The 17,120-nt window shown below is 51.4% G+C and overlaps 1 protein-coding gene across 2 annotated transcripts in view; it reads right to left on the bottom strand.

The window, feature by feature from the left end:
- Positions 1 to 716: 716 nt before the first annotated feature.
- Positions 717 to 17,120, bottom strand: part of VPS8 (VPS8 subunit of CORVET complex) — a 274,516-nt gene continuing 258,112 nt past the window's right edge. For both annotated transcript variants that reach the window (XM_008266588.4, XM_070072435.1), the window contains 2 exons: positions 3,063 to 3,143; positions 717 to 1,408 (listed from right to left, as the gene is read on the bottom strand). In XM_008266588.4, coding sequence (XP_008264810.1) covers positions 1,259 to 1,408; positions 3,063 to 3,143 — 231 coding nt within the window. In that variant the 3' untranslated portion in view covers positions 717 to 1,258. The remainder of the gene's footprint in view (positions 1,409 to 3,062; positions 3,144 to 17,120) is intronic.

Genomic DNA, 17,120 nt, shown 5'->3' with positions numbered 1-17,120 from the left:
TTTGCTTCAGGGCCCACCGGAACCGTGCGGCTGGGGGAGGGGCCCTGCAGGCCCCGGAGCGCAGCGCTGGGTTCCTCGTGTGTCGCTCTGGTGAATTACCCACCACCCCGGGCCTTGGCGGGGGCCTCCCTCACGCAGCTGCGTGGGCGGTGGGCGTCTGACTGGCAGTCACTCGGAGCTCAGCCACTGCGCTGCGTCTCACCTCCCTCCACCCTCCTGCAGGGCCAGCTCCGCGCAGAGCGAAGCGGGCACTTCTGGGCATCCGCTCGGTGCCCGCAGTGCTCTCCTCGGCCGCCTTCCCAGCAGCTGCGTCTCTGGAGGTTGCGTGACTCGCTCAGGTGTGCAGAGGGTCTGCTCCGCCGGAAGCCACCATGTTGGTGCGGCGTGTAGATGGGTATCTGTTTCTCAAGGAACCGGCTGGTGGGGCACTGGGGAGTGGGAGGTGGGACCTCGGCCACTGGGCATGGTGACTGCCTGTGGTCCTTGGTCCGGTGACACCCAAAGTCCCAGGCTAGAAACTTCCCCAGCGCTCCTCTCCCGGGCAGTCTCGCCCCTGGCACGGGAGCACCGGGGCGGCAGGCGGCCCTGCCCGGAGCCTGCAGTGGAGCTGCCGGTCCGAGTGGAGCCAGGGCACCCGACTGAGCCACAACAGGGCGTCGTGGCCACAGGGCTGTAGCCAGCCCCGTGCTGGACAGACAGCGAGCTGGGCAGCCAGCGGGACTTACCGCAGAGGGTTTATTGGCAGGATGGACAAGGCTTCCGCGCGGGTGGGCACTGACATACACACATCAAGAGCGAGACGCCCCGAGCCCACCCTGGGCTCTCACCCACGTTTCAGTCACACGGGCCTGGCCACCACAGCTCCCCGCAGGCGTGCAAGTGCCCCCTGTCACCCACAGCTGGCAGAGATGGAGTGTGACGGGCTCTGGCACCGCCACCTGTGTGAGCTCCGCCTGCTCCCCAGGCCCCAAGGAACCAGGGAGCGGTTCCCAGGTGCAAAGCGTGAATCCTGCAGTGCTGGACGGAGCGTGTGGCGTGCCTCTGCTTGCCAGCTCAGCGAACAGCTGCCGGACAACACCGGGAGAGGCAGCGAGTCTGCCTGGGCCTGGCGGGCGGTGACCCTGGGCACGGAGTTCTGCTTGCAACCTCGGCTCTCGAGTATGGGGCCGTGGAGGCCCAGCCAGTCGGTAGGGGCGCTCGGGGTCGGGACGGGGCGCCCGGGATCCTGGGTGGGGCTCCGGGGCCAGGCCCAGGCGCCTCAGTCCTCAGTCACGGGCGGGGGCGTGAGCTGCAGCTGGAAGTTCTCGTTCTGGAAGATGCTGCTGAAGGCGGAGCCGCTCTGGGAGCCGCTGAAGGGCCTGTAGCTCTCGCTGCCGCGACTCTGGGAGAGCTCTGTGAGGAGAGCCAGCTGCGAGGGAGAGACACAGACACGCGTCAGGCAGGGCCTGGCGGGGTGGGGAGCGGAGCTGCGGAGAAGAACCTGGGGCGAGGTCCCCGGTGTGTATCTTCCAAACCAGTATGGACGGGCCTGGACTGCCTCACTCTGCAATGACGGCACTGGGCCACTCCCCAGGGTACCCACACCCTGTGTCCGATCCTGGACAGTCCTTCTTGGGCTGCTGGGGGGGCCCTGCTGCTGCCCCTCCCTGAAGCATCCCCTCCTTGGCTCAGCTCACTCCTCTCTCCCCTGGGTGCGCTCTGCGGGGTGGGCACCCCTGCCCTGCACCCATGGGCTGCCAGCTCGCTGTTGTGCCCTGGACAGCTCCGCACGGCCCTACTCCACCTACAGCCTACAGGTGCTCCCTGCCCCTCCCCTCCTCCCCGCCTCTTAAGGGAGGCAGGGGAGCCTGACGGGGGGGGGGGGGGGAGCTGGGCTGTGGCTGCCAGGAGCCACCTCTGTCACCACCAGAGACCTTCCACAACAGCGGGGCTCCGGCGGCCAGCCCTTGAGGTCCCTGGGTGGTCGGAGAAGAGGGGACTCCTCCCAGGTGCGCAGAGCAGACTTCCTGCTGCTCTGCCGTGACACCCCCGTTCCTGAGCACAGGGAGTCACGGGGACCCCACCCCCCTACGCTTTTGACGCGGCTGGGGAAGGCCCATTTCCCACGGAAGCGGACACTTCCGTGTTCTGCCGCTGACTGCTCGGGTGCCCACGCGCCCTGCATCACAGCTCCGGGGCTGAAGGGGGAACTCCCATGGAAGGCCTGGAAGAGCGCAGCTGGGACCGGGAAGGGAGGGAGGCGCCAGGCCAGCAGAGCCCTGCACACGTCTCCTGGGGTGGACCGCCCCCTGTGAGGCAAGGCCACCCTCCTCTGGGCTGCCCAGCCACCTCGCGGGCGTTTGCCTGCAGATGGGCAGCGGCAGGGGGCCCAGGCACAGAGGCCAGGCAGAGGAGCAGCTGGCACAAGCTCAAGATGAGCGCAGGGGGCGTCCCAGAGCTGGCTGGCGCAGAGCGTGCCTGGGGGCAGGGGCGCTGTGAGTGGTGGAGATCAGGATGTGCTGGAAGCAGCGGGGTGTGTGTGTGTGTGTGTGTGTGTGTGTGTCAGGTGACGCACTGGGCGTATGGGGTTTGGAATGAGAACAGCATGGAGGAGGGGCGGGAGGTCTCTAACCAGCCTGTGAGTGACAGGGAGGCCTGAGCCATGGCAGTGGCAGTACTAGGGAAAGGGGAGGAGGGCAGGATGCCTACAGGGTCTCCGCAGTGAGTGACTGGGGGCTGCACACAGGGCCTGCTCTGACTGGATGAGATGGTGCCATTGCTGGGGCAGTCCTCGGCGAGGGACAGCTGGCCGAGAAAGCCAGGGCTGGGTGGGGTGCGGGGCACATCTGCAGAGCCTCCTGCCTGTGGGATTAGGCCTCTGGCTCACGCTCTCTGGAGGGAGGTCCTGTGTCCTCGCGGCCACAACAAGTGAGAGAGACTTCCCTGCTGCTTGGCCAAGTCCTGAGGGCTCCCGGGGGCCCACAGGGATATGAGGAGGAGACCAGAAGTAGTCAAGGGCATTGCCATCCCAAGACAGTGAATTATAAATGGGAAATAAAAACAAACAACCACACAAGTTTTACCCTGGAACTCCCTCGATAGAGACGGCAAAGCTGATCAAATGCTTGCATTTGCTGTGGATCCAGAACAGGTTCTGAGCTTGCCTGAGAAAGAGAACACGAGAGGGTTAGGAACAGGACATGGCCGGGTCCACAGCCACGCTGAAGCAGACATGGTGCTTCCTTCGGGCTTCCGAAGACAAAGCCCGCTGAGGGCAGTCAGTTACTGGAAGTGGGCCTGCCCCTCTCCGGTCTTCCTGGTGCCGCCACCAGGGTGCTCCGGCTGCGGCCCCTACCTGATCTAGTGTGGCCTTGGGGTTTTCCGGATTTGTGATCTCCCTGTAGGGCTCTCAGCCCCTCTTCACCGATCCTGTGCAGCGCACGTGGCCGTGGGCCTTGCTGTTCCACCTCCCTTGGTGATGGTCACAGGGGAGTGGGGGATGCATCATCAGTGAAAATCCCGTCGCTGCCCTGTCTCAGCAAGTGGAGGCTGCTGTGGGCGTCTGGCCAGCTCTGAGAACACTCCCGCTTTGTCACACCTGAGACCGGGGCAGAGCACACCCACTCCGCTGCTCTCCCCTCCATGGCCCTGAGCAACTCCTACGGAGGGAGAAGAAACAGGAACCAGCAGCCAGGGGCCCTGGAGTCCGAGGCTCTGACCCCGACCTGCTCAGAGACCTTGGCAAGCACCTCCCCTCTCTGAGCCTCCCGAGAGAGGGGCAGTGCTGACCTGTGTGGCCGCTGGAGATGCCACCGATGAGGCACTGGCCTACCTGGCCCCAGGCAGGCGCTCAGTATGTGCTGGTTTTCCTGGCACAACTTGGACAGCCTTGGCTAAACGGAACATCAGAAGTGTTTTGATGTATGTGACTGAGACTCATAGAACACGTCTCTCCGCCCTGTGTTGAGAGCGCCCCGGCGAATGGCGGCGTGACTGAACACACGACCAAATCACTGGGCGAGATGGGTCCCAGCGATCATGCTCTGGGGGCCACAGCTCCACGTAAGCACGAGTCTGCACGGGCAAGGCCAGGCCGTAGGGTTGAGGGGGCTACAAAACGCAGTAGCAGGACACGTGCTGGGGACAGGCAAGTGCCATGATGGAACCCACACCTGTGTCCAGGATGTGCAAGGCGACAGCATGGACAGAGAGGTGGCTCAGGGCAAAATAGGTCACTCACAGCAGCGACCATGGGCTGAGCACTGTGCCGTGCCCCCTGTGCTGTCCATAGTTCTGTCTCGAAACCCACAGAGCCACACCACTGGCAAGGCCCGGCAGGCAGCCCACTTGAGAAAGCATCATATATAGGACTGTCCAGAGGTGAAGTCGGTTTCACTTTTCCTAGGCCTGGGCTCAGCGGTGTGGGGCTGGCATGAAGTCAGCCCCTCTGCAGCTGCTCACGTGGACAGTGCTGTGGTGGGCAGGATCTCACTGGGATCTCACTGGCACCCCAGAGACAAGGTCAGGGCTTTGATGTTGTAGAAAAGAGCTCAGAAGAGAAGATGGGGGCTGGTGCTGTGGCGTAGCAGGTTAAAGCCCCTGCCAGCAGCACTGGCATCCCATATGGGTGCTGGTTCCAATCCCGGCCGCTCCACTTCAATCCAGTTCCCTGCTAATGGCCGGAAAAACAGTGGAAGATGGCCAAGTCCTTGGGCCCCTGCCACTCACGTGGGAGACCCAGAAGCAGCTCCTGGCTCCTGACTTCCTCCTGGTCAAGCCCCAGCAGTTGTGGCCATTTGGGGAGTGAACCAGCAGATGGAAGACCTCTCACTGTCTCTGTAACTGCCTTTCAAATCAAGTCTTCCTTTTACAAAGGTGCTTGTGTAGAACAGCCCTGGGCCTTGAATCCCTGCCGAGGAACAGGAAACCCCCACCCACGACTGTACTAGGCAATGCAGCAAAGCTGCCCCCAGACCTGGACGACTCCCATCGGAGCCTGCACAGCCAGAAGCCGGGCTGGACGCTGTGCTCCTCGGACCAGCTGTTTCCTTTTCTGCTTCTCTGAGCAGGGAGCTCAGAACCCAACCGTGTGCTACATAGACTCAGCAACCGCCAGTGCTGGTGGCAGCCAGAGGTGCTGTTTAACCCCTGGTTTTGCATTCTTTCCCACAGACATACAGTTTCTTATAATCTAGATCTCCTCACTTATTTCATCCTATGGGCTGTATTTCAGAAGCCAATTCTAATCTTAACAAAAAGGGAAGGTTTGTCAGCTCACAAGTAGCAAATGCTCCTACTAAAAACAGAATCCGGCTCGCAAGCCGCAGGAAACGCTCGCTGTCCAGGAGTCTATTTCAGGCGCGGGGTGAAGAGCCTGGCCCGGGAGTTTGCTCACCGAGGCAGAAAGCACCCACGTCTCCCACGACGGTGCCGTCGCCTCCTCCCATCTCACGGCAGAATCACAGGGACCTTGTTAAAGTGGGCGTCAGCAGGCCTGGGGCGGGGCTGGGGTTCCCACCGGCCCTTGAAGAAGCAAGACTCTAATCTGACCACGGGAACCACCACACGGGGCTGGAGCTGTCCTGCGGAATCCGCGTGCTGAGAGGTCGCTCTGAGGTCCCTGGTATTTTGTCTCCTTCTGGTTCAACTGCACCAAACCAACCAATTAGCACTGTTTTTTCCCTAAGCCGTCCTCATTAGGTGGGTTGTTTTCAACGCTCACTGAGCTGACGTGCATCTTGGCGAAGCTTGTTAGGAATGTGTAACAGGACAAGCCTGTCCCTTTGAATCTTACAGATCGGCCGGCTTACACCTCAGGGCTGAGTCAGCCTGGAGGAGCTAGGGTGGGCTCCGACACGCCGCCATCAGGGGTGCGTGCACGCGCTGATGCTCTCGCTGGGCTCTCGCTCTCCCTTCCTAACTGCCTGGAGACGCTGAGAGAAGGGGATTCTAATGCCACCTTTCAGACACGGGGAGATGTGGCCGTGTCATGGGTGTGGCGTAACTGAAGGCGAGTTTCTTCCAGCCCAAGCCACAGCTCTGGGCACCCAAAGACGGAGCTCAGGAATGAGAGCTGGGGCTGCGCTGCAACCCTCGGAAGCAGGCGCTGCAGGACGGTCACAGCTCTGTGGTCGTGTGCGGAGCAGTCACTGGGGGAGTGACTTGCAGATGGAGTCTTTTTAGACAGGAAGCAGGTAGGGGGTGACTGCACATCATGAGGGGATTTCTGTGGGTTCCAGAGGTGGGAGCCGGGGGAGGGAAGGAGAAAGACCCCTGACATGCCCATCCACTTCTGTCCCATCACCTCCACACCACCCATGACCTGGGACTCACTTCTAGGAGTCCCTGCTGTATCAGGCTCGGGTGCAAATATGAGCCAGACAAGAGGAGGGTAATTCTCACAGATTCTGGGGAACTGAACCCCCACAAGAAGACTTCACCTTCTCTGTCCGGTGTCGAATCAGCAAAGCTGGAGGGGTTACTGAAGTGTAGTAATCATATGCTGCGTATTTTGCCCAGGCAGGCCTTGTTAGAAATAAGCTCTTAAGATGATCTAGAAAAATCATCAAAACATCCTGAAATGACAACATTTCAGGGTCCAAATTGTAGTCTCACACATAGTGACACACAGAATTCGCTGGCTCCCTGTCTGGCGGGCGTTCACTAAGTTCCCAGTCCTGTGAAGGAACCAGCTCCCCCCCCCCCCCGCCCCCCCCCCCAGCCTCCACACGACTGAGGCACAGCCACGCTGCTGCACTCACCAGACTGGAGTGATTTATCTTCCTCCCCCATTCTCAAAAGAGCCAGAATTCAGAATCAGTACTGGATCTCATTCACCCCTGAATTTTCAATGCTCTGCACCCAGAAAGCACTCAACAAACGTCCACTCAATAGTGCTATGCTTTGGTTTATTTTCAACTATCCATGGCAGGTGCAGCAGCAGGCAGCAAATGGCTCTCCTGGCCTCATGTGAAATCACTGGCATTTGTCTTCTTATTTTCCAGAACTTGTACTTTAAAAAAGGTTCTCTGTTATACCGGGCGTAGCTGTCCTATATCTCAGTGAAAATAACCATTTCATTTTGTATAATCTGCTTTTGGGGAGAGAATCATTTTAAAACATCAGAAAACATCAGTAACTGTAAGTACTAACCCTTTTAGAAGGCAGTAGAATTTACCAAGCCAGTGGGACATGTGGCGAAAAAGCTCCTGCAGCTGCCCTGCTCAGTGGCAGGGCAGCACCCCCCATCGGTGTGACCGAGGCCTGCGGGGTGGGCAGGAGCTGGGAACTGCAGAGGCTGGTGGACAACAGCCAGCGCTCCAGGGCTCATCTGCCTGAGCCTGACCATGGCTCTGGCGACTGCAGCAGCACGACGTTAGTAAGCTGTCTGTTGTCCCTGGGCTGGATTATTTTCCTTTCTTTTTTCCTGTAACGCAGGGGTAATGGCGAGAGTGATCCCACGTACAGCGGCTGAGAAGATGACCGAAGGCCGTGTGTGCAGAGCACGCATCAGATGCCCAGGCTCTGTTCCTTCTCATTAGGTGCTGTTCACTGCAGGCCCAGGAGGAACTTCGGGTACAGCACACAGAGCCAGTCTCCGAGAGGTCGTCCAGTCCTCGTCCTAATGTGGCTACAGAAATTGCTGGGGTGTCCATAAACCCTCTGAATGCAGTAAGCACACAAGGCAGGACCCCTTGCAGACTTGCATTCAACCCTGTCTGCCTGCAACCAGCCCAGTCGCCCTGGGTGAGGTATTCAACTGCTCTCAGTCTCAGGTTCTTTGTCTGTAAAACTCTACATTGCATAACTGGTGTTGGAATAGACGTGATGTATGGGCCTGGTGTGATGACTGCGATTGAGTTACTCACACCCCTGGGGCAGTAGGTCCAGTAGAAAAGATACAGCTGTACTTTGGAAATTTATATTCATTAAATAAAAGTTAAAAAAAATCTGTATATATGAAATGCATGAAATTTGTATACCTTAAATAATTTTTTAAAAGAGAAGTTTAAAAAGAATAAAAGGTATGAGTTGGATGCCACTTGAGTATTGTACCACTGTTAAAAAAAAAAAAGAAAAGAAAAGATACAGGAAGCCGGAGCTCTCCTGCCACCAGCTCCCTGTCTGACCTCAGCAGGTTATGGGGCTCTTCTGGGTCTATGCTCCCATTCCCGTTCATGCTGGGGCAGTGCCACGCTGGGCCACACTCTAACATCTAGGGAAGATACAGGGACCAGAAGACCATGTACATTTAGGGAATGAAAGTTCCAAGTCATCCAGTAATGATTACTGAAGCTAATCATGGCTTTGATTGCATACTCAGAAGGAAACTAGGGCCACCAACTAATCACATCACAAAGACTTACGGTAGCCTTGGAGAGAAATAATAGCCCCAGTCCTCAGAAATCAGGCAGGGAGACCGATTTGCCAAAACTGTGTCATACACAACATAAGAGAAGAAGCAACAAAATTTGAACAGCATCTTAGTCTTGCAAATCCATAAATATAGAGCAAACTCCTCGGCAGACCCAGACTGTCTAACCCCCAGCATGGAATTGATTAAACCAGTTTTCCAATTGCAGAAGGAAAGAAGCATTTGATGCTATCTGCTAAAGCAAATTCCCTTCTTCCCGTGTAATGAAGTCCAGTGATAAGAGCTGAAAATTAAACTGTAGCTGAACATCAGAGGAAGAAACAGTGACAGCCCTGGAAATGACCTCGTGGCACTCTGCTGTAAAGTGAATCCGTGGCAAATGAGTCCTGATGTCTCCGAGGGCCCCGGGGATGGGGAGGCAGGGCTGACGCACTGCACCGGCGCATTTCAAAGCTCAGCAGCTCACAGATGTGGTGGAAGGGAGAGCTCTAACTACATCCACTGGAAGGAAGACAACCAACGAGGCTATGGGGATGTGCAGACCCTCACCGGGCACACCATGCTTCCCTAGAGGAAAGCAAGGGCGCTCAGCCACCACCCTGGAGGCTGGCTTCCCGGAGAACGGGTGGTACCAATACCAGCATTGAGAGTCATTCCTGAACACACGGACACTCACAGAACACTGAGCTCTGCCTGTTCGTTCCTTAGTTATTTTCCCACAATACATAATGTCTGGAATCAAAACCCAAACATTTTCTTCCCTAATCATTTCGTCACATGAACACAAGAGGTCAAGCCCGGTTTGTGGGAGGAATGGGACACTTCTTATCTTGCTGTCACAGGATCACCTGTCCCTTATGGGTTCTGGGAGCCATCTATGGGCACTTCTGTGATGTGCTGATGGCGAAGGGAGCAGGATTGGAATGAGGACCATCTTCCTACTGTGCTCGTTTGCTGCTCTTCCCTTGGCCTCACTTTCTTTTCTTTTTTTGAGGGAGGAGAAATTTATTTATTTTTATTTGAAAGGCAGAGTTACAGAATGAGAAAAGAGAGAGAATCTTCTATTCACTAATGCACTCCCCAAATGGCCACAATGGCGGAGGCTCTGCCAGGCTGAAGCCAGGACGTTGCAACTCCATCCAGGTCTCCCATGTGAGTGGCAGGGGCCCAAGCACTCGGGCCACCTTCAGTGCCTTCCCAGATGCATTTGCAGGCAGCTGGATTGGAAGCAGAGCAGCCAGCACTTGAACTGGCACCCATATGGAATGCCAGTGTCAGTAGCAAGTGGTGGCTGACCCTGCTACGCCACAACACCAGCCTGGTTGTGTTTCACATCTTTCTCTGTATCTGCTACAGGCCTCAGCCAGACTTCTGCTACTGCTCAAGCTGTTTCAGCCCAGAGGGACTTAATATTCAAGCCTTTGCCCCAAATGAAATTCTGGCTCAGGGCTCAGAGCCAACCACACCTCCTGCCCTTTGCAGACATCCCACCCACAACTTAGTTTGCTCCCAAACCTGACCCCACAACATCCCTCATTTCCCAGTGCCTTGAAACTCTCTGTAGGTCAGAGCAATTAGGTTAAAAAAAAAAAAAAAAAGAAGAAGAAGAAGAAGAAGAAAACAGACTCCACTAAGCCACAGAAGCAAGTCCAAAGATAAAAGCCATCATGGGGAGAGGGGAGGAGAAAAAAATCAGCAAATATCTCCACAAACGCCTAATAATAAATGCAACAATTCCACAAACAAGAATACAGAAGACAACATGATGCCCCCAAAAGAACACAGCACTTCAATACTAGAACATGAAGAAAAAGAGATCGATGAAAACACCAGAAACAGAATTTAAAAAATTGATCAGATTACTTAGAAGTAATCAGAGCAAGTTCATGAACTAAAGAAATCCATACATGATATGAATGTAAATTTTTCTCACAAAATGGAGATTTTAAAGAAAAATCAAAATGAAATATTGGAAATGAAGAATTCAGTAGAACAAATAAGAAATATGGTAGAAAGCCTTAAGAACAGACTTGGTGGGGCAGAAGAAAGAATATCTGAGTAAGAAGACAAATCTCTGGGAATTTTACAGTCAGACCAAAAAGAAAAAAAAAAAAAAAAAAGAAGAAATCAGAAAACTGAAACCAGTGTTGGAGATTTATGGGATACTAGCAAATGACCCCACACATGCATCTTAGGAGTTCCTCAAGGTGTAGAAAGAAAGAATGGATTAGAAGGCCTTTTTAATGAAATAATTTCAGAAAATTTCCCCAATTTGAAAAAAGAAAGGGATGTCCAAGTACAGAAATCACACAGACCTCCTAATAGACATGACCAGAAAAGATCTTCACCATGACACACTGTAGTCAAACTCTCCACAGTAAAACATAAAGAAAAGATTCTAAAATGTGCAAGACATAAATGCCAGGTTACTTTCAGAGGATCTCCAGTTAGACTCATAGTGGACTTCTCATCAGAAACCCTTCAGGCTAGGAAAGAATAGTGAGATATATTCCACGTCTTAAGAAGAAAAAACTGTCAACTCAGAATACTGTACCTTGCAAAGCTCTCATTTATGAATGAAGGTGAAATAAGATCTTCCATAACAAACAGAAAAATTTGTCACCACTCTTCCAGCCTTACAAAAGATGCTTAAGGATGTGCTACACACAAAAACACAGACACATGGTCATCGCTATGAAAAAAGGTGAAGAGATAAAATCTCCCAGTAAAAATACAAAGGAAATCCAAAGTAAAAAAATAGGAATATTTATGGAAAAATGGCTGAGCAAAGCTGTTATTTATCACTAGTAATGTTGAATATAAATGGCCTCAATTCTCCAGTTAAAAGACACAGACTGGCTGAATGGATTAAAAAACAAAACCCATTGGGGCTGGCACCATGGGTCATTTGGTTAATCCTCTGCCTGTGGCGCCGGCATCCCAGATGGGTGCCGGGGTCCAGTCCCGGCTGCTCCTCTTCCAGTCCAGCTCTCTGCTGTGGCCTGGGAAGGCAGTGAAGGATGGCCCAAGTGCTTGGGTGCCTGCACCCTGGTGGGAGACCAGGAAGAAGCACCTGGCTCCTGGTTTTGGATCAGTATAGTTCCAGCCGTAGCAAACATTTGGGGAGTGAACCAACAGAAGGCAGACCTTTCTCTCTGTCTCTCTCTCTCACTGTCTATAACTCTACCTGTCAAATAAAAAAAAATCTATTTGTGGCCTACAAGAAACACATTTCATAAGCAAAGATATATGCAGACTAAAAGTGAAAGGATGGAAAAAGATATTCCATACTAACAGAAACAAAAAAAAAAAAAAGAAAAGATGTAGCCATCTTTTTTAAACACAAAAACTGTTAAAAGAGACAAAGAAGGGCACTATGTAATGATTAAGGGTTCAATTAAATAGGAAGATGTTGACTATTGTAAATATATATGTACCTAATTATAGGTCACCAGGCTATTTAAAAGAAATGTTAATGAATATAAAGGGATACATACACTCCTATACAATAGTAATGGAGGACTTCAATACTTCACTTTCAGCAATGGACAAATCAACCAGACAGAAAATCAGCAAGGAAACAACAGAGTTAACTGACACTACAGACCAAATGAACCTAACGGAAACCTACAGAACTTTTCATCCTACAGATGCAGAATACACACTCTTCTCAGCAGGGCGTGGAACTTTCTCTACCATACCATGCATCTTCTCCGACCACAATGGAATGAAGCTGGAAATCAACAACTCAGGAATCTCTCAAACATATGTAAAGACAAGGAGACTGAACAACATGCTCCTGAATGAACAGTGGTCACTGAAGAAATCAAGAGAAATAAAAAAATTTCTGGAAACAAATAAAGACAACAACACAACATATCAAAACTTATGGGATACAGCAAAAGCAGTGTTAAGAGGAAAGTTTATAGCAATTGGTGCCTACATAAAGAAATTAGAAAGCCACCAAATAAATGAGCTATCAATGCATCTAAGGACCTAGAAAAACTAGCAAACCAAACCTCAAATTGGTAGAAGAAATAATTAAAATTAGAGAATAAACAAAATAGAAACAAAAAAAAACACAAAAGATCAGCAAAATGAAGAACTGGTTTTTTTTTTTTTTTGAAAAAATAAACAAAATTGACACACCATTGGCCCAACTAACAAAAAAAAAAGAGGAAGAAGACTCAAGTCAATAAAGCTAGAGATGAAAAACGAAATGTAACAACATCACAGAAAGAAAAATAAAAAGAATCATCAGACATTACCTCAAAGAGATGTAGCCAACAAATTGGGAAACCTAGAAGAAATGGATAGATTCCTGGACACATATAACCTACCTAAGTTGAATCATGAAGACACAGAAAACCTAAACAGACCAATAACCAAGATGGAAGTTGCATCAGTAATAAACATCCTCCCAGCAAAGAAAAGCCCAGGACTGGATAACGTCATTGCTGAATTCTACCAGACATTTAAAGATTTAATCCCAATTTTTTTTCAAGCTATTCAAAACAATTGAAAGGAAGGGAATCCTCCCAAACTCTTTGTATGAAGCCAGCATCACCTTAATTTTTAAACCTTAAAAAAATACAACAAAGAAAGAGAACTGCAGACCAGCTTCCCTGATGAACACAGATGCATAAATCCTCAACAAAATTCTAGCCAATTGAATCCAAGACAGAACCCAACAGAGAGACAGGAAGAGAGGGAGAGATCTTGCACCTGCTGTTTTACTTCCCAAATGGCCGCAACAGCTGGGACTGGGCCAGCGCCAATCCAAGAGCTTCTTCTGGGTTTCTCCTGTGTGTGCAGGGGCCCAAAAACTTGGGTTATCCTCTGCTGCTTTCCCAGGCATATTAGTAGGGAGCTGGATCAGAAGTGGAGTAGCAGCTGGGACTCAAACCAGTATCCAAATGGGATGCCAGTGTCCCAGGAGGCAGCTTCATCTGCTACACCATAATGCTGGCCTCTAAGCCACACTTTTATGCTTGTTTAACTTATACATTATTCTGCAATATTCTTTTTACATTAAAAATTTATTTTGTAACATATATCTATTTTTAATTGGCACAGAGTACATGTACATACTTGCGGGGTGCAGTGTGGCATTTCACTGCATGTGCACAGTGTGGGATAATCAGATCAGGCTAACTGGCATTTCTACCACCGCAGACATGTCTCAGTTCTTTGGTTGGGAACATTTAAAATGCACTCTATTAGTTATTTTGAAATAACTAATTGTCCTCAACCACAGTTATCGTACTGTGCTACAAAACACTAAGAGTTACCCTTCTATCCATCTGCACCCCTGTACTCATTAACCATCCTTTCTCCATCTCTCCCTCCCCCAAAGCCTTCCCAGGCTCTGGGAACCACAATATTCTAATTTTTATTTCTTTGAGATCAACTTTAGCTCCCACAAGTAAGAACATGTGGTGTTTGTCTTTCTGGGCCTGATGTATTTCACTTAACGTATGTATGTCCTCTAGTTTCATCCATGTTGCTGCATATGACAGCATTTTGTTCTTTTACAATGGCTAAATAGTATTCCATTTCCTTTTTCATTCATCTGTCAATTGACTCCTAGGTGGATTCTGAGTCCTGGCTATTAGGAACAATGACGCCATAGGCCTGGGTGCAGGTGTCTGTGCAGCTGTTTCACCTGCTTCAGACACCTGTCACTCAGCAGTAGTACCACATGGAAATTCTATTTCTAGGGTTTTTTCTTAAGATTTATTTATTTATTTGACAGTCACACACACACACATGGGGAGGAGGGAGGGAGGGAGGGAGAGAGAGAGGGAGGGAGGGAGGGAGGGAGGGAGGGAGAGAGATCAATCTTCCATCAGGTGGTTCACTCCCCAGATGGCCATAATGGCCAGGGCTGGGCCAGGCCAATGCCAGGAGCCCAGAGCTTCTTCTGGCTCTCCCAAGTGGGTGCAAGGACCCCAGCACTTCGGCCATTTTCCACTGCTTTTCCCAGGCACGTTAGCAGGGAGCTGGATCAGAAGCAAAGCAGCCAGGTCTCGAACCGGCGCCCATATCAGATGCCAGCATCGCAGGGGGCGGCTTTCCCTGCTGCACTACAATGTGGACTCCTCTAGATCGTGAGAAACCGGTGTACTATTTTCCACAATGGCTGCACTAACTTACATTCCCACCAATGGTGTCTGAGGGAGCCCTTTGTCCCTGTTGCGTTGGTGGGCACTGGCCTTCTCCTGGGGATCCTTCATGACTCTGCTTCCGTTAACTGCAAACTTTGTCCACCAGCCCTGTGAGGTACAAATGCAGGGCCTGGGAGAGAGGGAGCGAGAGACCCACTGAAGGCAGTGAGCCTCAGCTATGAGCACTGTGTTGGGGAGAGTGAAGTGCCTGACAAGCTGTGCAGTGAGAGCCCTGCACCAAGATACAAGGACAGCTGGGATCCAGGCTGGGCGCTCAGGAACGCTCCCACCACTACCTGAGAAAAACACGGAATGTGGTGCAGACGCCAATTAGGGAGGCTATAATTAGCTGAGCTGCTATCCCTGGTGTCAGTTGTCTCACCTACGACACGGGGGGTATGCTTGCAGAGCCTGCCTCACAAGGCTCTTGGGAGGGACACAGAGAAAACACACATCTCCCGCCGGCCTCAGGCCTCAGTCTCTGGCCCCTGCTGGCTGCACATGGAAGCCCACGGGCACAGAAGTTATTGTCCCCGACGTGTGTGAGGAAGCCGAGGTCCACACACATTGAAGAGCAGTGTGCGAGAGCAGGGCGGCCCCGCAGCGGCTGAACCACCTGACAAACCTGAGGTGTCACAGAGGCAACAAAGGCACTGGGACCGTGGGTTCCCGGGATGAGGGGACTGGCAGGTGTCTGGGGAATCTGACAGGACGTGGACCCATGTACCCATGGAGAAGGCGAGCTTTCCACGAACATGGCTGGTTTTGCCTGTTAGGTTAATCTACACATTTTCCCTCTCACAAAATGAAACGTCCAAATCGGCTGAGAGGTCTGAGGCGCACACACTGCACCTGCACATGCTTGGCTACCCTGTGCCTGGCCTGCTAGGAGAGGAATGGCCTGGGGAAAATCTGTGATGGCAAAGCTGATGATCTCACTATGCTAAAAATAAAAAGGAAAGAACTGATTAAAAAACATAACAAGAAAGCAAACCCCAAACAACTGATGAGACATCTACAGAATGAAGTCTGAATTGTTAGATAACTAACACAGTTCCTTCATCAAATTCATTAAAACCTGCCCAATTTCTTGACAGGAAGTGTTCTATTAGAAGGGCTGGCCACCGTAGTGTAAGTGCTGCACACATACAAGAAGCTCAAGCTCCCAAACACATTAGAAAATCATTGCTGGATGCTGTCACCTCCCAGGTAAGGGAGCCAGTATCCAGCGATGTCAGGGTCGCGGGTAGGACTTTCCACGACACAAATGAAAACAGCAGTGCTGTGGGATGAGATGGGTGACGGGGGCAGCGACCATCAGTTTCACTCTTACCCGGGGGCATGTCCTATGCACACCCAGAGTCTTGCCACTTGGTATACTGTGGCCACTGGATAAGAAGGGAAGACCTAAAATATACCCTGAGACTATTTTTATAGTGGGAAGCACAGTTAACTGCAGAAGCTTCTTAGTGGCTGGCATCTTCTACGCACGTCAGAACCCTGCCTTTGTCTTACACTGGCCTGGCATTTGGCCATGCTAACATAAAATCCAAACAGGGGAGACAATCTCATACATGTAATGAAGCTTGCTCCCTGGGATTATCCCACTGGTTGTTGCCTACTTGAGACAAAAATCCAGCAGCCTTGCTGGATGCCGCCGTGAGCCTCTGTGATGACAGCGCGGTGCTCTGAGGGGCAGCTCCCTCATGGTTTCCTCCCGGAGCCAGGACTGCTGAGGCATTTCCAGTCCCCATATTCCTGCCTGTCCTAATCAGATGGACCTACTTATGGTTACCGGGTAACAAGATGAGTATAGAATCAACTGAAAAAGCAGGTGCAGCCCTCAAAGCAATACACAGTGTAACTCCAAACCATAGGCAGGAGAACAGTGAGACGTATGGTTGCACTGTGCTTATTGTAGAGAGGATTTTGCTGTCTGAAGGAGAGAAAGACTTCTGGACCACTGCTCTGTAGGATTGGGTTGTTGGAAGGTGAAAGGCAGGGAGTAAAGTGAAATGAGAAGATGTAAGCTGGCTGAAGCTAACATATTACACAATACTAGATGTTCCCAAATAGTCCTATTATAAAGCAACAGTACTGCACTGGAGTAGCTTTCCCATCATAATTAAATATAAAGTTGGGCAAAATGTATACAACTGTTGTTTTCAAACTTTGAACAAAAGGCAGAGTAGAACTGTGATCTTTGAAAGATGAAGTTAATCACAATTTCCAGGAAATTTTAAAAATTATTTATTTAGTTTGCTTATGATTGGGGGAAAATGAGAGTAAGAGCAACAGACAGTATCTTCCATCTGTTGGTTCATGTCTCAAATTCCTGCAATAGCTGGGGCTGGGCCAGGCTAAAGCCAGGATCTAGGAACTCACTGGCAGGGACCCAAGTACTTGAGCCACCACCTGCTGCCTCCCAGGGTGTGCATTTGCAGGAAGCTGGATGGGAAGCAGAGCCAGGACTTGAATCCAGGAACTGGGACTCTGATATGAGATGTGGGCATCTCAAGCAGTGTCTTAACCTCTGTGCCAAATGCCCTCCTCTTGGAATTTTAGAAGCACTATCTGGATTGTGGAACAGAGTGACAGCC

Source organism: Oryctolagus cuniculus, chromosome 4, assembly GCF_964237555.1.
Source record: "Oryctolagus cuniculus chromosome 4, mOryCun1.1, whole genome shotgun sequence".
Taxonomy (NCBI): domain Eukaryota; kingdom Metazoa; phylum Chordata; class Mammalia; order Lagomorpha; family Leporidae; genus Oryctolagus; species Oryctolagus cuniculus.
This window is presented reverse-complemented; position numbering and strand designations above follow the sequence as displayed.